The 26,197-nt window shown below is 44.8% G+C and overlaps 1 protein-coding gene across 1 annotated transcript in view; it reads right to left on the minus strand.

Annotated features, from left to right (window-relative positions):
• LOC147726768 (baculoviral IAP repeat-containing protein 1-like) overlaps positions 1 to 26,197 on the minus strand; it is a 1,009,320-nt gene that overhangs the window by 956,510 nt on the left and 26,613 nt on the right. Inside the window, exon 2 of the mRNA XM_086960810.1 lies at positions 10,911 to 11,505. Coding sequence (XP_086816936.1) covers positions 10,911 to 11,502 — 592 coding nt within the window. The 5' untranslated portion in view covers positions 11,503 to 11,505. The remainder of the gene's footprint in view (positions 1 to 10,910; positions 11,506 to 26,197) is intronic.

Genomic DNA, 26,197 nt, shown 5'->3' on the forward strand with positions numbered 1-26,197 from the left:
GGATTTCTGCCTGTCCACTTTCTCTTTCATTCCATCACAATATCTTGTTGCACTTGGACATCATGTCCAGAGACCACACTTTCCCATCGCTCAGCAGGGCTGCTCGTTTGTAAACCTCTTCCACCTGCATAGGTGCACTGAACTTGCTATCACCTTTCCTTCTTAATTGGGCTACTTTGACTCGAACCCACTCTCCTCTCTCTAACTCCGTATCCTTGACATTGCGTCTTCTATTGAAGTGTTCCGTATATATTCTTTGCGCCTTTTCCAGATTGTGGTGCACTACTGCTGGGGACCAATTGCTCGTGATGGCGCGCTCCTTCCATGCAACATTGTCCTTCGTGAACGGGTCTCGACCTCTTAGGATCTGGAAGGGGCTGTATCCTGTGCTGGTCGGGGTAATCCTGTAGGCCCATAACATGCACTTTAATTCTTTTTCCCAGTCCTTCCCAGCTCCGATGACTGTCTGTACTGAGCCCATGATGACTCTATTGAACCTTTCGGCTAGACCGTTTCCCGCAGGATGATAGATGGATGTGTGTTTGATCTTTATACCATTCCTTCCCATGTATGTGTTCCATTTTTCTGACGTAAACTGAGGCCGGTTGTCACTCAGGATGGAGCGTGGAATACCTTCTCTAAGGAAGATGGTTGTTGGGAACTTTAATACTTTGTCTGTGTCCATGTCTTCCTGTATGTCGATCTCAGACCACTTGGAATACCGGTCTACGAGCACTACAATGTATTTCTGGACTCCCTGAGCATCCAATACTGGACCCAAAATGTCTATCGACAGATCCTCCCAAGGGTTAGCAGGGTTGTTAAACTTTCCCATGGGTGGGTGCATCAAGCTTTGGGACTTGTCCACTCCTTGGCATTGTTCACATTCCCTCACGTTCCTTTCTATCTGGGTATCCATGGCGGGCTACCAGTACATCTGTTTCGCCCTGAGATTCGTCTTCACAATACCCAGGTGCCCTTCATGTATATGGGAAAGTAAATGTTGCACCAGCGTGTTGGGAGGAACTACCTTTTCACCTCCCCGCAGGAAGATCCCTCGGTCACCAACCGATAGTTCTTCTCTCACTTTAAAGAATTTTCTGAGAGCTGCCTCCACGTGCCTCTTCTCTGGCCATCCTCTTAGTATGAACTGCTTGACAACCCTGATGTCTGAGTCATTCTCGTATGCTTCCTTTCACTCCTGTTCGCTTATCACACTTTCGTGACCCTCCAAGAACGCCACTCTCAGATGCACCTTGCTGTTTGGCTTCATTGGTACCATCATCGGAGCTAACCACTCTGCACTCGTTATCGGTTCTATGATGCCATTGTCTTCCAGCCTCTGTAATTCCTGTTGTACTTTTTCTCTGATAGCCAGTGGGATATTTCTCACCTTGTGGCACACTGGTTTCGCATCTGCTTTGAGATCGATCTTGGTAAATTTGCCCACTTTGCCTCCAAACACGGTGGGGAATTCTTCCTTCAGTTTTGTGACGTCCAGTTGTTGCTCGCCGCTGGTCATCAGAACTTGTGTGGTGCCTCCCAGGTTCAACTGTATTCCCAAGTCTCCTTGGTATATCTACTCCAGGACCTAAGGGCCTTTTTCTGCCATGTACAGTTTGCACTTTGCACTCCGTTCCTTGAATTCAAATTTCAGGCACCGGAATCCTACCATAGGAATGGGGTCTCCTGTAAAGGTTAATGGTCGAATGTCTGGGGGTTCCAGGTGGTGTCCCAGCTGGTCTTTGAATTGTTCATCCGACAACCGTCCGTTGTATTATGGTGTACGGGGATCCTGAATCTGCTACCATCTTTATTGGTATACCTCCTATCACTAGGTCGCATTAAGGTCTCTTAGAACGGTTGCAGTTGATCCCCAGTATGTGTTGCTCTATGCACAACACGCTGTCTTCTTCTTCCTCACCTTCTCCTTCTACGTCTGACTCTTGGGCGACGTACTGGACTGTCGTTCTTTTTTGCTTGCGGCTACATACTTTCTCGTAGTGCCCTACGATCCCGCAGAACATGCATTTGGCACGGAAGGCTGGACACCGCTTATCATAGGCTGGAGGAGACAAACTGCTGCACCTGTAACACGTGTTCTTACCTTCATTGCCAGGTTTCTTCGCCTGTGCTGGTCTGGACATCCCTTTGGCTTGTGTCCTCGTGTCTCCAGTTGTTCCCTTGCCTCTTTCCGGTGGTTCTGCCTCAGTGACTTTGTTCACCATGGGCCTAGCGGCTGTCTCCCTTTATGCTGCCTCCGCACATCTTTTCGATAGCTCTGCTTTCTTCACCATGGCTATGATTTCCTTCAGGATCGCATCTCCATTTACCCAAAGCTTATCCTGGATCGCCGAGTTCGTGGTGACTATTTGCTCCTTAATGAATTCATTGTATAAGGTGCCGAATTTACACGTGATTGCCAATTGCTTCAACGCTGCTACTTACTCGTCTATGGACTCCCCCACTGCTTGTTTCCTTTGTTGGAAGTTGCATCTATCTATGGACGTGCACACCGCTGGCCTGTAATATTTGTTCAGATTGTCAATCGCATGCTGGAACACGTTTTCCTCAGCCGTTGTCGTGGTGTCGGGAGTATATTCTGAAACACTCTGATGCCTTCTGGACCTAGGTTATGAAGCAATATCCTCTTCCTTCTTTTGCTGGGAAATGCTTCTCCGTTCTCGTCCTCCGGGGCCTCTAGATAGTTCATGAAGTATTTCCTCCAATCTTCCCACTTCATTGTGGGATCCCCTGGTTTGGGTAAGAAGGGGATCGGTGTTGTGAGCGAGGATGTTTGAGCACACATTTCTGCTTTTCTCTCTGGATGCTCTTCCTCACCTCTGGGACTGCCTGACACGTTTTGTCTGTGCAGACGTGGGGGGCTCTGTTGCGAGGCAGATCCGCCCCCTGTGCTGTGTTCTGCTTGCTCCGCCAGGGCCTCAGGCGTTCCTTCTATCCTCTTCGAGTGTGGTACTGACTGACTGTGCTTCGATGATTCTTTCTTTGCTCTGCCCCTCTTCTCACCTATGGGCTATAAGATTCCTGCCGTGTTTGCTCCCTACCGCGTCTGGTGTGTACTTAGTGTGGTGTGTGGTGACTTGTGCCTTCCTTTTCTGCTCACCTCGTGGGTAAGTCTCACTGGCTGTAGCTGCTATGTTCGGGGCTGTGTCTGCGAGTGGCTGGCTGCCTTTGATGGAGAAGGTCTCCCTTGCCACACTCTCCCGCTTGCTCCGTACCTGCTTGTAAGCAACTGCTACACTCTGGCCGCTGGTGTGTTCTAAGCCGGCTCCTGTCCCTGGGTTCCACATGGTCCTCGTGTTTCTCCCGTTTTCTTTTTTCTTCTGGGTCCCGCCCTCGTCGCCAGTTGTAACGTGCGGGTTGCCCCCCAGAGAAAGGACACTCACACTCACGTGATAGCAGGTGAGTAAAGTATTTATTATAAATATAAGCAGGGAGAGCGCTGGGAGTCATCCGCTAAGATTGCGAGCTCTCTGCTCTCTGTCAACACCCAAAATGGCCACCGTGCTCTACGTCATCACGTAACCTCATGAAGACTAGAGCGCGACACTACAATATTCGACGGATATTTTGCTTGGTAGGCGGAGCCTAGAGCTTAAGCGCCCATCTTGTCGCTCGGCTTGGCCACGCCCCCCAAAAGTGGGCATATCTGTGTCGCCAAGGTAGCTTATTATGTGTATCTCCTCCACTAGTGGTCTAGCCCTATAGAGGTCCACGTAAAAGGAAGAACACATTATTAGACTGTTGTATACTGTCACAGGAATTCGGTTAGTTTCAGAATTAATAACTACCAGATGTACACAGCAAAAGCTTGAAAAGCCTCTCAAATTTCACATGTTCAAGGGTCTATAAATCTGCTGTTTAATCCTGGACATTGTTGTGTTCTCTGCTAGAAATTCCAGACTTATAGAGATTATATGCTACATAATAGCACCTACCAAAAGCAATAACCTACTCTTTTCTTCCATGCTCTTGTTTTTTCATTGGGCAAATTTATCAGGAGTGCGCTTTTTATGGACAACATATGCTACTATTACATTACAGTATTTGGTTATATAAATACATTCTCTTATCATATAGCAGAATGTTCTTATATATGTATATTTTGTGATAGCATGCTATTGTAATTATTAAAGTAAAAATTGAAGGTTTACAAAGAATTTACACAAATCAGGGCATCAAGGAAAGTTGCTGCATTGTGTTTCAAATTGAAGAGAGCATAACTGTGCCATATGTACAAAGAATTGACACAGTTCTGTCCTCTTCCTGTCCTGTCATACTTTTTGCTGCAATGTAGCAACACATGCACCCTTATGCCCTAGTACAAGAGTGTGGTTAGGATTGGTTGTCTGCAGGAAGTATTAACTTCCTGCCCAATAGCTAGGCTGTAAAGCAACTTCCTCTTTGTATGTTTGCCGCAGAATGCAGGAAAAAAACACAAAGAGAAATACATATATTTCTCCTTGTTCCAGCAGCCCCTGGGTGTCGTTCAATTTGGGTGCAAACCAGTGCCTGCAAATCTTTGTAGGCATGGATTTCCATCAAATTCTATGGGTGGGTGCACTGGTACATCCATACACTGTCTAATTGAATGGTCTTGATGCAATGTAATACAAAGCACAGCAAGGTATTATGCTGCATTACTTTTGGTTACAAACCAACACAAATCATGACTTTTGTTGGTTTATAAATACCAACCTGAATTTTGTGTATGATCCATGTTAAAAAAGTAAGGCTAACTTAAAACAAAATCTTTGTAAATCTGGCTGAAGTCTATTATTTTAAGTGTTTGCTTTTCATTACATTTATAACATTAGACTAACCTTTTATTGTTATGTAAAGATCGCTACAGCAGATTATTATGGTATACTAACATAGAAACTCACATGACAAACAACATGCACTTTTTTATTTTTAGACTATAAAGGGCCATTCTAAAAATAAACTTTTTCTGATTTTCTTTGTATATTCTAATTGTTTAGGGGATTAAACTTAAAAAAAGAAAAAGGGCATGACTTGGAAAGGCGGTTGGTCCAGATGGGATCCCGCTAGAATTTTATCGAACTTTTCGCTCTGTGCTAAGAGCAGACCTCATGACAACTCTCTTAGCTGCACAAAAGGGCAATGCCCCTCAATCCTGGCAGAAATCAATTATTTTGGTGTTTTTAAAAAAAGACAAACCAGCTTTATCTCCATCCTCGTATAGACCCATCTCCCTAGTTAACTCTGATAGCAAACTTTACTCAAAAATCTTGGCTGTACGATTATCTAATATTATTAATACTCTTGTTTCACGCTATCAGCATGGTTTCATCCCTAGTCGAGACACAGCGGACCTTGTACGACGCTTAATCGCACTGATAGACTGGGCACAGGCAACTAATTCAACACTTGGCATAACACTGTTGGATGCTGAGAGGGCATTCAACAAGGTTTCTTGGCCCTTCATGTGGGAAGTTCTAAGATTAAAGGGCTTTGGCCCTGCAATGCTTCAGGCAATAAAATATCTTTATTATTTGCCAGTTGCTTGTGTTCGGATATCGGGGCGATAGTCTGACCCGCTCACAATGAACTGCGGTACTCAGCAGGGATGTCCGTGTTCCCGGCTGTTGTTCGCCTTATATATTGATTCGTTTTTGGAAAAATTCAATTGCACCACAGACATCAAACCTATTCAGGTACAGCAAATAGATTATAGAGCTCTAGCGTACGCAGATGACATTGTTATAGTTACCAGCAATATTGTCACTGTTTTACCAGCAATAGAGTCCCTGGCCACCACGTTTGGGCTCTTCTCGGAATATAAGCTTAATATCTCCAAAACCCAGATATCAGTAATAGGGGAAGAACCTCCTTTAAATATTCCAACTGTATCTGAATTCACTTACTTAGGCATTAAAATCTCCCAGCCTATTAATAAGATACCTGAGCAAAACATGGAACCAGTTCTTACCAAACTGAATACCACTTTGGAGAGACTTGTCCACTTACATTTGTCCTTGTACGGGAGATCAAATATTTTAAAAATGCTTGTACTTCCCAAACTACTTCACATGTTCAGAACAATTCCCCTCGAATTTCCGAACTCTTGCTTTGAAAAATTTGAAAGCATTAGTTCCAGGTGCTTATGGGGTTATCGGCGCCAGAGAAGGGCTCATAGAAAGTTGGTCTTGCCTAAAAATCGTGGTGGCTGGGGTAATTTTATTATTAGGCATCTGTCCTGTAATTTATAAGTTCATTAGTAGTTGCTAAGGGCGTTGATACTCAGTTCTGTCATAGTCCAGTAATATATAGGTTGGGTTTGGGTGAGGAGGCTAACGGATGTCTCGTTAAAATCATAGAGCCCAGTTACTTTAAAAAAACTAAATTCAAGATCCTTAAGTCGGCCTATCGTATTTGGAGACAAGTTAAGCGCTATTTGGGGATCCCTAACCTTAGTGCTTATACTCCCTTCTCTGCCGCTGGGCTGTTGCCCCTGATTTTCCGCGACCAAAGCTCTTTTAGATGGTGCTCAAAGGGAATCGTTACACTCGGAGATCTATGTGAGGCAGGTCAGCTTTACTCATTTACGGAGTTTCAAACTAAGGGGCCGATTATGATTGCGGTTTTTCCGCATCCTCGGGGCCGGCGGAAGCCACCGCCAGCCCAGAGGATGCGGAAAAACCGCAGCGGACTGACCAAGGACCCCCTGCCACATTAGGATGGCTGGTGGGTCCTGGTTTCCGTCCGCAGCTTTTCTGCCGCGGTCGGCTTACAACTGCGGCGGAAAAGCTCTGATATGGTGACGGTGGCTCTCAGACACCATCCGCCATATCAGGATGGGCTTTAAAAAGTGCTTTTCCGCGGCGGGTTTTCCGCCATGGAAAAGCATACGGATCTTCACTGCGGGGGCCAGTTGCGGGCCCCCTAGGTGAAGGGGGGGTGGGGGTTGCACATGGGGGGTACCTATGGTACCCCCCTGCATTTGCATGCAGAAAGCGGCAGGCACCGCGCGGTGCCTGCCTCTTTCTGCATGCAAATGCAATGCGCGCATTTTTAACATTGCCGCGGGTGCAGCTTGAAGCTGCACCCGCTTCAATGTTAAAAATAGAGGATGTGACCGCCAGGGTGGCGGTCACATCCTAATTGCACAGGAGGGAACTCCGCATGCCATGCGGATGTTCCCTCCTGCTCCGGGGTCGCGGACGGACGCAAGTCCGTCCGCGATCCTAATCGACCCCTTAGTATGGCCTTCCTAAACATGCTTTTTATAAGTACCTTCAGATTCGCAGTTTTTTAAATTCCCTAGGTCCTGGTTGGGAAAATCAATTGAGAACAATTCCGCTCATTGAGAAGCTGGGTAAAGCCTCCATAGGCCAATTGTATACTTTATTGAGAAGCTTGGACAAGAAGAGACCAACATGGTAGATTCTTTAACCCCTTCCATGCTCATGACGAGCTCAGCTCGTCATGAGGCACAGTGGAGCTGTGCTTATGACGAGCTGAGCTCGTCATGAACAATGGGCTTCAAAGCCTCTCAGCACAGGAGGGGAAAAGTCAAAGCAGCCAAGGTGTTAAGTCTTGCAAATCAGGTTTTGTTGACAGGGATGATGCATAGCCAGCATTATATGGCCATTCACGATCTGTACTATACACCAAAAAAGATCTCTAACTGGGCCACATCTGCTGGGACCAAATGTAATAGATGTGCGCTATTTGCTGCAGATGTAGTCCATATGTTTTTTTCTTGCCGAATTTAGCAGAACTTTTCCTGTCTATAGAGCACTTTTTGGCTTCATTATTGGGAGTTAGAATCGACATCACTGGAGAACTCGTGCTGATTGGCCTGAGCTCTGACATTGCTACCCACTTTCGACCTAGAGCAACAACATCTTTTGTGTTTATCTGCATGGCAATCGTACGAGCTTGTATTACGAAGGAGTGGATCAACCCCGAAGCTCCATCTTTTTTGACCTGGCGGGCAAGATTATTATCAACGTATAACTTAGAAATGGCCATTTATAAGACTAAAGAGAGGAGAAAAAGGGTGATGGGAGCAAAAATTTGGAGACTCATTACTGATTGGATTTAAAAAGACATTTCTGTTTAGATATCTGCCTCTCCCCTTGTTTTTTTGTACTTTTCTTAGATTTTTTTGCTTTCTTTCTGGAGTAAATCAACGCTGTTCTTGATTATATTGTGTATTCTTTCTGTGTATGAATATTTTTCTCATCTTTTTTTCTTCTATATGCAACCGATTGTTGATGTATTAATTCCTTGCAAAAAAAGCAAAATAACCAATATTGGTTTTTTTTAAATGACTTGGAGATATAACATAAAATAGCCACTTCTTCTTGGCACACTGGTTTTCCAAAACCAACTTATCTCTGGTTGAAGCACCCTGCTCTCCAAAAATCGCATCCTTGCTGCACTTGCCACAGTAAATAGTCATGTGCAGGTATGCACAGTTGGTGTTGGTATGTCCTTGAAGCACTTGATATGGGAGAGTGTCCCAAAATGCAATGGAGGGTCCAGAAGTGGATGTAGATGCCTCCTTAGCATCAAGTATCCATTCCTGCGAGGTCTCCAGGGTGGTAGGACCGTATGTGCTTCAACATGCCTGAAGCTCATTGGGAGTACTTTGTAGCACCCTGGGAAAAGTCCTTGTTAAATAAATCAGCAGGTGATAATTTTGGCTGACATCTTTTTCTCCCTGGAAGGATTGAAAAGAACTGTCAGACAAGTGAATCTCCTTTGGTTTGTGGGGTGTCTTCCTGCTCCGCATCCATCTCTTCTCTCGCCTTTTCAGATGCTATTGTAGAAGTTGAATCTCACCCAAAATTGTAAAAATTTAAAAAAACAGTAGGAAGGCTGAGCAGATAATGTGGTCACACTCAAATGCTAATCCCAATTGCGGTTGAAAGGGTGGGAACTTCCTGTAAATGGAGCAAGATAGTGATTTCTAAGGGTGGGCGGAAAATCCGTTACGCTCCCGGATTTTGCGGATTTTCAGTAAATTCGCGATCCGCGAACCCTCGCGAATTTACCGAAAATCCGCAAATTCGCACGCAGCGGATTTTTTTTTCTTGATGATACAATTTTGCGGCGTGAGGTGTAAGTTCGCAATTGCGAACATGTAGGTGCGGCGGACAGCAACAATCTCGCACTCGCGAAATTACAAAATTTGCAATTCTGCACAAGAAATCCACTAGCAAGCAGCATAGACCTTCTGAAAATGATGATTTTTATCAGAATACCTCCTCAGGTGGTTGACATTTGCCTGCCCTATTTTGGATTTGAGGCCTTTTGACTTTCTTTGGATCACTTTTGGATTAGAAATAAACTTTCACAAGTAAGTTTGTTTGAGGCATTACATTTGCTGTTCTGCAGAAAAACGAGTTTTGCTAAACTGAAAGCACTCAGCAGCAGGTGCAAAAGTTCAAATTCATCATTAGTAACCATTCCCTGTAGTGCTTCCTGTCTGGGGCCCCTCCAGAGTTCAGTTGCTAGTTGCAACAATTGTATGACCCTGCTCTGACCCTCACAGCCGGATCATAGAATAGCTAAAAGTAGGCCACAAAGGTCCTGGAAAAAAAGTTGCACTGCAACAGAAAGCAAATTACAGATAAGGAAGCAGGTGCCAGACTGGAATTTTAAAACAGTGACACATTAATAAATCAACCCAAAATTAATTCATGTCAGTTGAAGCAGGGCAGGTGTGCTTGCTTTTTCCCCCCATAATCTGCAGTGATGATGATGAACCAGAGGGTGGCATGGGTGAAACAGAGGGTGGCAGTGTTGAAACAGAGGGTGCTGTGAACCTGTGATGATGAACCAGACGTAGAAACAACATAGTCGCGACCGCTGCGTGCCGACAAGTAAGTTCGCAATCGCGAACTGGTACAAAATCCTCGCGAACTGGCAGAAACCCTTGCGAACACAAAAAAAAAATTTGCAAATTCGCGAGAATTCGCGGATTTTGCGGATTGCGAGTTCACTAATTCGCAAAATTCACGAACGCCAGATTCGCAAAATTCACCCAGGCAAAGTGATTTCAATCAATCAGATGTCTTTGTTGGCTATTTCAAGTGCCGCTGTACCATATTCATGTACTGCATGACTGTAACAAAAAAAGACTCAAAGGAACCTCATTTGTTAACCCACTAGGAAAAGCTCTAGGCTAAAAGATCAATCAAAATACCTCTTTCTTACTAAGCACTTTTTAAATGTTTTTACGATCCACACACTACACCCACGGGACCCAGAACAAGAAGTAAAACCCACACTGAACTCCTGTGGGGCCCTTCCATAGGTTCTATGGTTCCTCAAAAGTACTGTGGGAGCCTGGAAAGTGAAAAAAAACCAATAACACATTAACATGTAACATTAAAACATACTACTGAAAATGTACTAGAGAACCTAAAGATAAGATAGACATGATACTTCTCTTTCTTAATAAATTATTACTTTACAATAAAAAAACACCTAGAAATTTTTTAATGTTTAAAGGTTAAAGGGCCAGTATAGTTAGGTACCAATGGCATCATAATGTTATGTTTTAAATCTAAAAAAACACTGAAATTCTCCAGTTAGACATCAGCGCGCTATGTATAACTTGGCGGCCCGCCACACCTTACAATATTTATACCAGTAAGTAACAACGCCTAAAAGTACAACATAATTAAATAAAAATACATACTCAAAGCAATGAATATAACTACATTCATCATCATCTCTTTCATAGCATTAAGGATCATATGATATGTTGTTTAATCTCAAAAATCATTTATAACATTTCGAAATGCATGCCACTTCAAGGTTGAGGTAATGAGCATTGCTTGGTTGTTGTGTGAGTTAGGAATTGTGGCCCTAACAATGTATATATATTTGAGTACACACATATGTTTTACCTGTAAAGAAGAAACCTGCCCTTGCAAGTGCAGCTGGATCAGTCTTGGCATAGAAAGGCCAGCTCTTGAAGGAGTCCATTCTCTGCTCCACGGCTGTATAGATGGGCGCACTCTCCGGCGCATTATGCTCTGGGAACTGAACCCGAACCTCATACTTAGGGATGTTCCCCACTTCTTTACCTTGAATGAAGTCACAGTCAGGGTGTATTTTCTGGTGGGTGCTGAGTGGAGTCAAGCTGATACGCTGCACGCAGAGAACTAGCCCACAGCAGAAGCACTGGATGCTGTTATTCAAGCCAGTGCTAGCAAATCCAGCGCTAGCGATCTCCTGAGGCGACCAAGCCGAGCCATCTTGCCAAGAAATGAATGACTTTAATCTGGTGAATTCACTTCTCATCTGGTGGTTGTATGCAGGGACTCGTTGCAACTGTTTGCGTGTCTTCTTATATTCTATCTCTTGTGCAAGACAATATTTTGCATAATCTATATCTGCGAATGCCCAGATCACTGGCTTTTCCCGAAGGTCCTCCTCAAAGCACTCAGAGATTTCTGAGAGATCTTTAGCCTCAGTTGAAATTGTGCTGCTAGCCATCACCTGAAAAATACCAAGAGATTTGTCACCACCACAAATGTAATGCTACATATGACAAGTTATTGAAGGATGAAGAGCCTTAAAACTCTGCCGTTATGAAGTATTCTGATGAGCTAAACCAAAAAAGTAAAATCGTCCTATAGAAAGTTGTCTCAGAAAGCACTATGAATACTTTGCTGTGCACATAATTTGACAAAGTGGGAAAGAACTTCATGTTGGCAGATAAGTGAAGCACACTACACATAGGCAAGCTCTCCTAGACCCTAAAGCATTAGCACAGGGTATTGCTTGCACCGAGGCATTCAGAATCTCACCATGTTTTTCTAGGTATTCCAGTAAATTCAAATTTTAAGGCTGCAGTCCTTCAATTTTCCTTTACATTTTAAGTTGTGTAAATAGCTTACACACATTGTAAAGCCCAATCATGCAAAGGTAGGAATATAGCATAACACTCAGAACAAACTGCCGTCCTTTTGCTTAGCTTAGCGCAAATCCACCCAACGAGGGTGCCCTTTTTTACAGCATGTGATGGTTGGGTCGAGCAGTTTAATTAATCATTATTTATTTATGTATTATTATTATTAGTTGACACTGTCTATCTAACATGGCTTAACCTGCCTTCTAACTAGACCTTAGTTACCCATGTCTCCCAAATCTTGGCCTTCTTGAGAAGTCCAGCTTTAATCTCTTTTGCTACATATTTCTTTTTAATATTGATCAACAATTTTGTTTTGCACTTTTTTTGTGGTAACATGTTTAGCAAAACGGACTGTCTTTTGTACTTTAGGTGTCCTTGACTCTTCCTCCATCCCTATGAAACGATTCCTCAATCTCTTTGGTGCGTTAAGCTCGTTCACAACAGAGCCTCTTTTCCTGCCCACCCGGTAGTGTCTGAACTCGACTTCAATCTGTAACCCACCCACTGCCAGATGGAAAGTACAACCTGGATCCATCCTATCGTAGTTCATCATGGTGACCTGTCACTGCATCCTATCTGAATTCCTATAGTGGATCCTGTTGGTAAGGCAAAAGCTAGTCATTACCAGAACTTAATGTGTTATCTTAAGCCTCATCCCAAAACTGCTCTCACACTTACTTATACATCCCTGCTCGCCTTCAGCTCTGATCACAAGCACAGAAAATTACTTTGCTAATTATTACCACTCAAAAATCACAAATATCAAGGTTTGTCTTAATGCTCTTCTAACTGTGCTCATATTCTTCTCTACACGAACTCCGTTGAGGACTAGCAGTATGGCCATCACCTGCCTCTGTTTTATATTCCTTATGAGCGCCTTCCCACCTTCAATTTGCTAATCCCTCATATTCTCAATTTGAAGCCTTTTGCTTTTAAATTGTTACAACTAGTTATTTCCTCTAATCCCCCACCCTCAATATTTTAAGTTTTACTCATTGCTATTATATATCTGCACTGTTTTAAATCTGTAATGGTACCAACTCTTCTGAATAGCTGACTCCTCTTCTCCCCCAGCTGTTATTCATCTTCAAAATTCTTGAAAACGGTATCTTCAAAAGGCTCACAGAACATATTTCCTTTGCAAACCTTATTGACCCTCTCCATTTGGTTTCAGTGTAGTCCATTCCATGGAGACAATTCTGACTCATGGCTAAAGGGTCATTGCTCCATTCCATCACAACAGATTGTCTTCATTTCTCAACCCCCGTGGTTTATCAGTTGCATTCAGAATTATCGACCACTCGATCCTTGAGTAACATACTTACTTCTGTTGGATTTACAGGAACAGCTCTTTGGTGGGTAGTTAGATATTATGTTTCTGATAGCTAATTTTCAATATTTTGGTGCTCTAAAGCACCCATTTCCAACTCTTGGGTGCTCCCCAATGTGTAGTCACTGGCCCCTTGTTATTCGTACGCTACACCTCTATAGGTATGATGACCTCTTCCTTTGGCTGCTCTCATCACCTACATGGAGATGGCACCCTGATTTTATTATCTTCTCTTTTGTTCACTCCTCAGCTACAGGCATACAACCTCTAACCTTCTTGTACTTGATCTCCCTCAAGCCGAAAACTCATTTGTGATTAACTTATTTTAAGATTAAATCTTCTACTTGGCTTCTTCCACCACCCTAACCCTTCTCATTCTCTTATTGACAGGTATCATTACTCTCTTACCCACTGCCAGAACCTTTGGAGAACTGTGATTCCAGACAGAGGCTAGACACTTGTTTCTCTACCAGATTCACAGATGCACCCCCATCAACAGTGGTGTCATTTTTTAAAACATCTATTCCTACTTTCGATACGCCATTTGTGAATAATAAACTGGAATAAAACAACATCTTGCTCTTGGGTCTCACAAGTATGGCTTATAATCTTTGACAAAGTTAATCAACTTGTTTACGTGTGTACTCTTCGCCCTCTCAGTCCATGAACGCATCTTCCCACCATCTAAATAGCACCTCGTTCTCAGTCTGCAGCAGATCCCAGTTTATGTTTTCAACTCTGCTCTTCTCGAGGATTCGTGGCCTGGCACCCCTTCATATCCCTGCAACACACTTCAACCAAACCTCAACCAGATCTCTGTAATCTTCCCACCATTGTCTGCTCACAGTCTTCAGATCACTGTTTGCCCAATCCCATTTTTGATCATTCTACCTTTTTGTTGACCTTTTTTACTCTCCCTTGAGCTTAGGGCAATTCCCATAGAATTCTCCTTGAAGATTGCTATAAAAAACACATCTGAAGTGAAGAATTCCTCCAGCATAGCTTGGAGGCCACATTTCTCTGGCCCATAAGCTCAGAAGTAGCTCAAGACAACTGAAGTAGAAATAAGCTCACATTTGTTCTCACTGCCATACAAAGGTGTCCAACATCCACTCTTCAACCTCTCACTTTCTAAATTATGTCAAAAACCTCAATACTCTGAAGTAGTATGTACTAAAATTGGTGTGTAGCACTGCATTTTATTCTATACGCTGCAGATGGATAGTACTACACAGAATTGGCCATGTTCTATGTACAAATCTAGGAGATCAAGCATAAAGAAGCAAGGAGACTGTGACGCTGCGCTGAAATATAGCCACAAGTCTTGAAGTGCAGCACCATCGCCAACCATCCCCAATCATTCTGCAACACAGAGGGGCAGCGGCAATACTTGCAATCTCAATGCAGAGTGGAGTGCCTGAAGAACAGCTTGGGCTGCTGAAAGAGCTGATGCTGGGGCGCGGTGAGAAGCAGAGGAACACGAGGCCTATGGCGGCCAGGCTGGAAAGTACAGCACCAGATGAAGGTTGTGTGGCATCTCCCACCTCAGGGGGGAGGACATAACATATCTATGACACCCTTGTCCCCGCGGTCGCCGTGGAACACACCGAGGTGACATGACGTAGAATGTCACCGCGGAAAACGGTCTAAGGCGAGCGACGGGGCTTTAGGAGAAGGTGAATAGTCAGCGAGCTGTGGCTGGGGTCAGTTTATTTATCGCTTGGACTTGCTTGAATAAAGGCGTTTGTCAACTTCAAATACAGCATCTCTCTTTGTTCACGAGACACTACAGGTTGCCACCTGTAGACACTGCAGGCTGACAACAACGGCGATTCCCGGGGGTGAACAATATTCGGCGGAGACACTTGCAGCACCCCCTCAGAGTGTAGTGTGAGTAATAAATAGTTTGTACTAGCTTCTAAGCAGGAGTGATACATGTGCGCTCTAGAAGTGGCAGTGCTCTCATGGTTGATGCGTTGCACAATGTTTTTCTTTGAAGAATGTAAATGACCAGCTAATGCGTGTCTCTCTTCAGTGTTTACTGTTGAAGAGAAAAATAATTTAAAAAATTGATTTATAAAAGGGAATGCTACTCTCAACCGAGTTCTCAAGTCTTCACTTGCCCCCTAACCCCGTTGACCCTTTTAGCAGGTCGCCTGGTCTCAGGCGCTTAGAAATATGACATTGCCCTGAACCTCACTGCCCTCCTTCCTTGCCTCCCTCATGGCCTTACTCCCCCCCCCCCCCCCCCCCCGACCAGATTCCAGGTAATCTTTGGGACCTTTGAAGTGTTTAGCAACAGCTATTGGCTTTGGCAGTGTTTTTAAAGTTATGTTGTAGAGCATTGTGGCTGTACAGCATGTTAAAAAGTCATAATAAAAAAGCGTTATGAGAATTTTTGTTACCCTATATATAACCAAGAAGACATGTACTAATGTGCGACCCTTTACATGAAAATACATTTCTACTTTTGTTTGTCCATGCAATGCTGGTATCTTCTTGAGCCCTGTTTGAAATAGATATATAAGACTCCCGAAAACAAGAAGAAAATCCCATCTTACATAACAATATAAAAATGTAAAAGATGCTAGCCCCGAACATATCTACCCAAACTCTGGGATGCTGGCAAGGCCACGTTGAGGGGAACACGATGTAGGACTCAGCCATTAAACGCAAAGAGACCTTTGCGGAACAACAATGCTTGGAGCGCTTAATAAATACTCCACAGAAAAGATCATCGAAAAGTCCATCCCCAGAATTGCGGAAACAACTAGAAGCAGTGAAAGAGTCATTACATACTGTTTTCTCATCCAAAGAAGAAAACCATTTGTAAATCAAAAATGATGCCATTATGATCTGGCGAGCTGGTGTGACAAACGATAGTAGGTTAGGCTGTATTTACTCTCAACTATTTCTTATAAAACAGTGATATATGCAAAATGTTATTTTATGAGATCTTGTTCTGAATTGTTTCCTTGAAACCGTACTATATCAGATATTACTATTAGTATTTTGTATAGGGTCATTAAATACCAATAAAGAGAGTTGCACAACATTTTAACACATTATGCCATCGTTTACAGGAAGTGGCATTTGTAGCATCACAAGACATGCTGGCAGACAGTAGTACTTGTAGCATCCTCAGACACCCAATGTCAGAAACTGGCAATTATATCATCCCAAGAGCACCACTGTCAGGAATTGGCAAACATAACATCCAGTGTCAGTAAGTAGAGCAGGTAGTATCCCCAGACACTCATTGTCTGCAAATTGATATGTAAACACCCCAAAGCATTCATAGTCAAATAGTACCACTTGTAATACACTCAGATACTCATTGTCAGTAAGTTCAACGCGTAACATCCCACATCCTCCACTGCCAGAACACGGTCCTTGTACTATCACAAGGCATTCGCTGTCTGAAACTGGAATGTATGATATCCCAGGTTGCAGACTATCAGAAAAAAGTGGTACAATAGGGGGTGGTGATGGACGGAGCATCTGAACCAATCAAACACTCACACCCAGTCAAAAGATCTGGGTTTAATCCATCACCGTTCTTTAGCCCACTCTGCCACCCCACTTAAGACATGGCCATATGCAAATCAGTCTGACCCTGTGCCTCATGGGAACAGTCCAGCCCGAACTGCCAAGCCATGCCTTCCCTGGACCGGAAACAAGCTTCCTAGGACCGGTTTCTGGCATTTCAGCCGTCTTCAGCCAGGCTTGCTTGAATCCAGTGGCAAAGTGAGCAAGGGACTCACGTCTGAGCATACCCTAGGAAGCTTGTTTCCGGTCCAGGGAAGGCATGGCTTGGCAGTTCGGGTTGGACTGTTCCCATGAGGCACAGGGTCAGACTGATTTGCATATGGCCACCCTGAGCGATTGCTCAGGGCGGTGGCAACGCCTTGAAACATTGTTTTTGGAAGGCGAGCAGATTGCGAGGGACTCTCCTCTGCTTGAACTTTTACCCCGCTGTTTCAGCATCTTTTAAAAAACAATCTGTTTTAATATTGTGCTGTGTATCCTTGTTATTAATTGTACCTCGTTTTTAACTCACTGTGCACTGTTAGCCTGTTTCCCTGTGCCCTGTTCCACGACGGCTTCTTGGTGCCGATTGTTGTGGAGGACAGGGTCGGGCGCAATCTTCTGTGAGTCCCGGACCCCTGCGGGACCGGAGTCAGCGGTCTAGCTGGGGGAAGGGCTTGAGTAATAAATAGATTTCGAGTCCGGGGGCCCGGGCGATTGCTCAGGGTGGTGGCAGTGCCTTGAAACATCGTTTTTGGAAGGCGAGCAGATTGCGAGGGACTCTCCTCTGCTTGAACTTTTACCCCGCTGTTTCAGCATTTTTTTAAAATAATCTGTTTTAATATTGTGCTGTGTATCCTTGTTATTAATTGTACCTCGTTTTTAACTTACTGTGCACTGTTAGCCCATTTCCCTGTGCCCTGTTCCACCGTGCCTTCTTAGTGCCGATTGTTGTGGAGGGCAGGGTCGGGCGCCATCTTCTGTGAGTCCCGGACCCCTGCGGGACCGGAGTTAGCGGTCTAGCTGGGGGAGGGGCTTGAGTAATAAATAGTGATGCTCTCTCGGACGGGCAGCGGTCGCGCCGTCTGCGCACCGAAGGAGCGCCAACAGAAGGGCACGTCTGTGCCCGTCCGTGCTCCGGACATGCCTAGTGTACACCATATGCAACAGCCCACCAGATTAAGGTACTCACGTGCGGATCTCATTGCACTTAATGTTCCTAGATGTGAAGATATCCCCTGGAGGGTGGCTGATTGCCTATCTCGGGTGTGCTCGGCGTGTGACTTTCACTTTCACCCTACGCTTAGATGTTTGGAACAAGTAAGCGCTGACCCTATGCTGATTAGAGCGGGGTTAATTAACGCCAGGTCCCTAGTGAAGCATGCCGCTGACGTCTTCGAAATCCTGGTGGAGGATCAATTTGATCTTTTTTTTATCACCGACACCTGGTTAAATAATACTTGTGCCCCGGTGGTGGAGCAAGCTATCCCGCGTGGCTTCAAGATCACGAGGGCAGACCGCCCGCTTGGTAGAGGGGGTGGAGTCGCTGTGATTTATAGGGACAAATGGGTCTTCTCCTGCGAACCCCAGGGAGAGCTGGAGGATGCGGAGTTGCTCAATTTTTCTCTTGTGCTCAATCCACATTTTACTCTGGGAGGCACTTTGGTATATCGACCTCCGGGTAATGTTGGACATTTTATCGAAGCCTTGGAGGAGGTTTTAGTACCACGTGCTCTGAGATTTTCAAAGTTTCTGCTCCTAGGGGATTTCAACATTCATGTGGATGTGTTGAACTCTAGTGCGTCTAATCGCCTAGGTGAAGCCTTAACCATGGCCCACCTCAAACAATGGGTCGAAGCTCCAACGCATCTGGGTGGCCACCTCTTAGACCTGGTCTGCTCTAACTTTGATATTGTGATGACCTGCCCCGAGAGTGTCACATGGTCGGACCATGAGCTGATCAGGTTCTCCTGGCCCTTGCAAAAAGCAGCGGGGGTGGAGGTACTCCCCCACTCGCGCATTCCCAGAGGATCAATCTAGTGTCCCTGACTGAATCCTTATCCCGAGACCGTCCTATACTGACCTCGGAGATTGATGAGGCGGTCAGTGTTTTTAACACTTGGGTGGAACAGGGGTCAGCTGCCTCTATAAACCAGGGTTGCATCCGTAGGATGCGGTCCTCCCCCTCTAAACCTTGGTTTTCCCACACCTTACGGGAAATGAAACGTGAATGTAAGAAACTCGAACGGGTGTGGAGACAAGCTTACCTGCCTGCGGCAAAAAGTGATCTGCGAGCCGCACAAAAGGATTATTATGCGGCGATTAGAGCAGCCAAGAACAGCTACTATGCTGGGAGAATTGAAAAGGCTAACAATAATAGTGTGGTAAATATTTGATTTACCGTCTTAATTTCTATGCAGGTAAGTACTTAATCAATAATAACTCAATCGGAAAGAAAGACGCAGAGTCCGTGGTGTTAGAGTTCTTAGGGGTTTTATTCCTTAAAAAGGAATGGTCATGACCGGTTATCGGATTCCTACCACCACTAGGGTGTAGGAAGGGATAGAGCAATATTTTATTGACAATACATAGCTTATATACTTAAAACGTGTCATAGAAATCAATACAGTAGGCGTAACAGCTGAGAGAAACAAGATAAAACAAGATAAAACACACACGTGGTACTGATACGTAATTAGAAGGCGTGAACTAGGCGTGAACATAGAGGTGTGTACTAGAAACGTCACAGGTAGGTGTCATAAGTGGGTGGCAACAAAAAGCAGAATCTTGCAATGTCAGCAGAAATTTGAGGCCTGGATGCGCGCACAGCTGCATGACGTGTGATTGACGTGAAGCTGGAGGGTGCAGGGGACTTGACATTTACACTAAACGGAAAGAGACAGAAGTCTGACATGTCAGATCAACTTGTGCTTCTATCATATCTGATATCTGATGTTTAGGAACTAAGCTATCTGGGCGGAAAAGGTCTCTGGGGCAGAAGCTATTCTATACTGACTGTGAGTGCGTGTATAAGCGCCTAAGTGTCTGCATGAGAAGCGTGGGGCATGGGCCTTCCATGGGGGCATGGTAACAGAGGCTATGAATTACTTGCACGGAGACAGTGAGGCCGGGCCCTTTGCTCTGCAGCTGGGGGAATGTTTACTTAAACTAGTAGGCAGGAATGCATTTTCGAGGAGCGGAACAGATAATTCGAAGGTTGAATTCAGTCTTGGCAGGCAGCAGGCTGAGCTAAGCGCGGTGGGCCGCGCTGGAAGTAAGGCAGAGGTCACGGGTACAGAGGCAGCCTGGGCTGAGGCTTTCAGAGTCAGAAGGCAGGAAAAAAGGCTCGATGGCAGAATTCAGGGCCTACTTCCAGAGCTGAAAAACGTGTAAAGTACACCACAAAAAGACGTTGGCATGGCATACTTAGAAACTGAATATTCAACCCGTTCATGGCGGGTCTGAAAGAGGACATGTTAACGTTGGACGCAAATGTATTTGCGTCTTCATAGCTGGCACAGGAGGGAAGTTACATGCACTTTAAGCTGGTACATGGAGACGGTGGGGTACACGTTAGGGAACATAATTTGACCATAAAATTTAATTTTCCTCATTCCCTCCTTGTTCCCTATGGACCCTTCATGATATATCGATCCTCATGAATCGATCAGTCTGTTCTTGTAACATCATTTGTTCGTCTTTCTTCCTTTGATTGTTTGAGAGAAAACTGGAATGTTCAATGCACGATGTGGCACACAGTCCACAAATCGCTGGCCCACACTGTAGGCACAGGCAGCAACTGAATACTATGACAAGGGCAATGCCTAGGAAGGATAGGATCTTCCATCCCCAAGCGATCAACGTTGTCCAGACCCAACCAGACCAAGTCCAGGTGCCTGGATTCTGATGTATCAAACTTGCAATTTTATGAAGACGTGTAATAGCTTTGTATACAGATGGCGCGTTTTCTGGAATGAAAACACAGCAACTTGACCCGATGACCTTACAAGCTCCACCTCTATCTGCCAAGATGACGTCAATAACAAGACGATTTTGAAGGACAACAATCCGCATAGCAGACTGCTCCTCTGTTAAGTTACCTAGGGCGGAGGCAGTTTCATGTACTACTGCTTCAAGTGTTCTAGTTAATCTACGTATTAATTTACTGTTTTGGACGGGACCGGTGAAGAAAAAGAATCCTTTATTGAAATCTGTGTATTGCTCCCATGCCGCTTCCGTATAGTCGACAATCGGGAGATCTCTTCGGAATCTACTGTTTACTAGATTTGTATTTCTATGATAATCAGGAGGTGCCAGGAAAACAGGGGGCAGAAGAAAGGCAATGTAGCAGGTACCATCCCAATCTGGAGGTAAACGTATGTATGCGGTATGGCCACAAACAAAGTAGGAATGACGTGTAGCTCGAAATGAGGACCTACCCTCATCAGTGAATTCGACCACAGTAGTACATTTACTATGACCTAAGTGTACTGAACCCTTTTTTCTAACACAAAGATGACCAGTGACTGGTAATACTGACATAGCGGGGAGAATGGGTGCAGTTTCGGACTCAATAGTAAGAATCATAAGGTTAACTGTGTAATTACCTAATCCATATACTTCGTTTTCTAGGTCAGTTCCTATTCTAACAGATTGTCCACTTCCATCAGGGTAACAGACATTGAACAGAACTGAATTCAGGTTTCCCCAAATCCAGCCCCCCTCGCGGGTAACAGCAATATCAGAATTTAAAGAATTTATCAATCTACTCCATGCACCACAGGAGCCATTGTGAGTGAACGGGTACGGAAAGAGGGGCAGAACTCCCTTGTATTTCTGATGGGGAGGGAGTCGGCCACATATCCAACAGTTTGTAGCGTTGCTGGTCTGATGGGAGTGATGTAACATGCTAATGAATGTGTTGTTGCGCAGCGCAAGTCTATAAGACAGTTCATGAGGCGGTAGTGCACTAAAAGAATGTTCAGCAGAAACATTGTAAGCAGATTGTTCACGCTTGAAGATAGGGTAGTATATGGGAAGCAATATACTCGCCACAATAATCAGAAGACTTAGAAAAAACATGATCAATAATGTCACTATACAGTGGCTGCGGAGTGATTTGCAATATGCACGTTTCTTGAATTGTCTCTCTCTCTCTCTATCTCGATCTAGGGGATACATGTCAGAAACTATTTAACCGATTCACCTAGGGGAGGACTTAAACAATTAAACTGTCTGACTTGCTAGATCGAAGCTTCAGTTTATACTCCTCTTGTGGAGTTTTCTCTCGTTCGGGAACTTTAAAGTCACTAGGTTCAATACAGTCTTTGGAGGGGGTGGACGAGTCTGGGTCTGGTTTCAGTTCATTGCACTTTTTAATATGACTCGTATGTATCCACCCCTTTCTGCCTTCCACCTTTATTGCTGTCCTCGTAGTAAGAAGGACGGTCTTCGGCTCTTTCCAGCGGGGCTCCAGCGGACTTTTCCTGTCAAAGTTCCTTATTAGGACGGTGTCACCTGGTCGGACATCGTGCGGCTTTACATCAGTGTTGTCAGGGAAGGCTGCAGCAACCTGTGAACGACATGATTGGAGTGCAGACATCAAGGAGGCAAGGTAATCTGTCAGCATATTACAATCGACATCAGTAATTTTCTTAGGCATGGGCGTCCCCCACATATTCGGTGGTCTGCCAAAGACTACCTCGTACGGGGATAGTCCTGATCTCGAATGGGCAACCATTCTCATGTAGAATAATGCAACTGGGAGGGCGACTATCCAGTCGACCCCTTTCTCTTTACAAACTTTGGCAAGACGGGTCTTTAGTGTCTGGTTATGCCTTTCTACAAGGCCAGCGGCTTCGGGATGTCGGACACAATGGAATCTCCACTGATATCCTAGCAGAAGGGAAACATGCTTCATGAGTTCGGATGAGAACGGCTGTCCGTTATCTGAGTACACGACACGAGGCAGGCCGTATCGTGGGAAGAATTCTCGAACCAGCTGCCTGGCAGTGGTCGGGGCAGTGTAATCTGAGACTGGATATGCTTCGGTCCAACGGGAAAGTGCACAAACAACTACGAGGACATATTTGAATCCCCGACAACGGTCCATTTGGATATAATCCATCTGGAGGACTTCAAAAGGGTGATGTGGAGGATGGAATCCACCTTGCTCTACAGGAACGCTTTTACCTGGATTGAACTGACAACAGATCATGCAAGTACGCACTTTCTGTTTTGCTGCTGCTCGTAAGTGTTTGTTATACCAGAGATTCTGTAAACTGTCTAACATAGCTTTCTCTCCTAGATGTGCCGGACTATGTGCTGTATTTATCATGATTTGAACCATTGAGTCAGGGAGAAACCATGTAGATTTTCCCTTCGTGACCCATCCTTGATCTGTCTGAATCCCTCCTAGTTCAGTCCATTTCTTTATTTCTTCTGAAGTGGCATGCGTCTGGATATCGATTACATCTAGGGTGGGATCCCTGACTGACATACACTGTGTCGGTACTATTGTCTTTGTCACATCAGTAGTCTGGGTGTGAGTCAATGCTGTATGTTTTGCTGTCTGGTCTGCCAGGTCGTTATCCTGGGAAACAGAATCTGTAACTTTAGTATGTGCTTTACACTTCATGACTGATATGCCCGAGGGCAGATGTATTGCTTCTAACAGTGCTTGAATGAGGGGACCATGTTGGATCTTGGCACCATGAGAGGTCAAGAAACCTCGTTCTTGCCATAACATTCCGAAGTCGTGTACAACTCCGAACGCATAACGGGAATCAGTGTATATGTTAACATTTCTGTTCTTGGCTAGTATACAGGCTCGGGTCAGAGCGATGAGCTCCGCCGCTTGAGCAGACAGTGTGTCTATACGATGTGTTTCTTTAACTTCGGTTTCAGTGGTCACTGCATACGCGGCTACTAATTCTCCTGTACTTGTTCTCATGCATGAACCGTCCACGTAAAGTGTCAGGTCTGGATTTGTCAGTGGGACATCTGTTAAGTCTCGTCGAGGCTTTGTCACTGCATTAATGATCTCGATGCAATCATGCGGAGCTGGATCTGTCATAATTGTAGGTAACAGTGTTGCGGGGTTCAGAATGCTACAGCGTCTGATTTCTATGTGTGGCTGGAAGAGCGTCAATTCATAACCCGTCAGTCGTGCTATAGTCAAGTGCTGAGTCTGGGTTCTGTTTAAAAGAACCTCTACAGAATGTGGAACTTGAACTGTTAATGGATGTCCTAAAACAATTGAGTCGCTCTGTCTGATTGCTAGCGCTGTTGCTGCTACTGACTTCAAGCACGCAGGGAGTGCCTGGGCTACTGAATCCAATGTACTTGAAAAATAAGCGCAAGGCTTATGTGAACCTGCTTGGTCTTGAGTGAGGACAGACAACGCTGTACCATCACGTTCTGTAACAAAAAGTGTAAAAGGTTTGCTGTAACATGGTGTCGCTAGAACTGGTGCTTGGCATAAAGCTTTCTTTAATTCTTCAAAAGCCTGTGTATGTTCCTGAGTCCAGGGACGGACAGTCGGAGTCGCTGCCTCCTGTGTTGTTAACTGAATGAGTGGTTTAGCTAGAAAAGCATACTGGGGAATCCATTGTCTGCAGTACGAGGTGAGGCCTATAAAGGCCCGCACTTCCTTTTGTGTCTGGGGTTGTGGCATATTTACAATTAACTGAATGCGATCGGGAGTGAGCTGTCTCCCCACTTTGGACAGCAAGTGACCCAAGTACACAACTTGCTGAACACAGAATTGTAGCTTCGAAGGAGACACCTTGTGTCCCTTGTCGGCCAGAAAATGTAAAACTGTCAGTGATGCTTGTTCACATTCGGGTTCACTTCGTGCGGTGATCAGCAGATCATCGACGTATTGCAGTAAAGCGTTGTTAACTGGCATTATGATACAATCAAGTTGTCTTTTCAGTGCTTGACTATAGATGCTGGGGCTTTCTGTGAATCCTTGAGGTGCGCGTGAAAATTTAAAACTTCGTCCATTTAAACTGAATCCGAAGAGATATTGGCTCTCTGGATCAATAGGTACACTGAAGAAGGCGTTCTTGAGGTCAATTACAGTAAAGAACGTCGCTTCTGAATCAATAGCAGTCAATAAGGATGAGATGTCGGGGACCACAGGGTACTGTGGAATAATGCATTTATTCAGTTCTCTTAAATCAATCACCAGCCGATATACTGGCGGTGCATTGGGATCAGTATGTTTAAGAATCGGAATGATGGGGGAATTACAGACATTGGAGTCGGTCTCTACGACCACTCCTTGGGCTATGAGCTCTTCAATGATTTTCAGTAAAGCCACTACAGCATCAGGCGGTAACTTGTATTGTCTGATTCGGGGTAAAACAATACCTGGTTTGAGTGTAACACGGTATGGTGTAATGTGCATACAACCTACATCAGTTGGGCCTTTTGCCCACAAGTGATCTGGTAAATTTTTCAATCTGACATCAAACTCTCGTAACACATAATGACCTTTAAAGTCTCTTAAGAAAAGTCTAACTCCTTCCGGAGAGCAACATATAACAGCTCCTAGAGCCTTCAATGTCTTTATTCCTAACAAGTTTTCCGGACATGATTTCGTGAGTAACAGGTCTGTAACACGTGATAATGGACCCACAGCCAGGGGGACGGGTTTCGATACCTCATTTACAATAGGCTGTCCTGAAAAACCAAGGGAGACATTCCGTGAGCCTGAGAGGGGTGCCCCTGGGACTTCATCATGGCTGATTGTGGTGCGACTTGCCCCTGTGTCAATTAAAAACTTTCTGTCTTTTCCCAATACTTGACTTTGTACATAAGGACCCTCTTGATCTACAGGAATCTCAATAAGAGGCAAGCCACCCTCCCTCTCTAGGCTGTTTCATGTGTATCGTGGATAATCGGGATAATCAGATTGGGCATACTGGTACATCTGTTGCGAAACTTGCTGAGTCGCGGCAATGGGCTGCGGCTGTGACTGTGACTGTGACTGTCTCTGAGGTACCACTACTGTCTGTGCTGTATGTGGTGAAACATGCATAGGCTGTGTATTCTGCATGGGCTGTATGTTCTGTGAGGACTGTTGATGACCATGATCTTGTCTAGGCGGGTGCGGTCTTTCTTTAGTTTTACCTGTCGATATATTATGCTTCAGGACTGGGCATTCATGTACGTAGTGACCTGGCTGCTTGCAGTAGTTGCATGTCCCTTTAACGGGAGCTGTAGCGTGACCTGTCTGGGTCGCACCCTTTCTCTGGCCGTCGGCTGGAACCGACTGGGCCACTAACATTTTCATTTTCGTGTCTTTCATGCGTTTCTGTTCCTGATCCTGTTCTTCTCTAATTCTGTTCTGATGGTATTGTAACATCTGTAACATCTGGGATGGCGTATTTGCCTGCCAAGTACTTTCAACT

This window comes from Lissotriton vulgaris, chromosome 3_1 (genome assembly GCF_964263255.1).
Source record: "Lissotriton vulgaris chromosome 3_1, aLisVul1.2, whole genome shotgun sequence".
Classification (NCBI taxonomy): Eukaryota; Metazoa; Chordata; class Amphibia; order Caudata; family Salamandridae; genus Lissotriton; species Lissotriton vulgaris.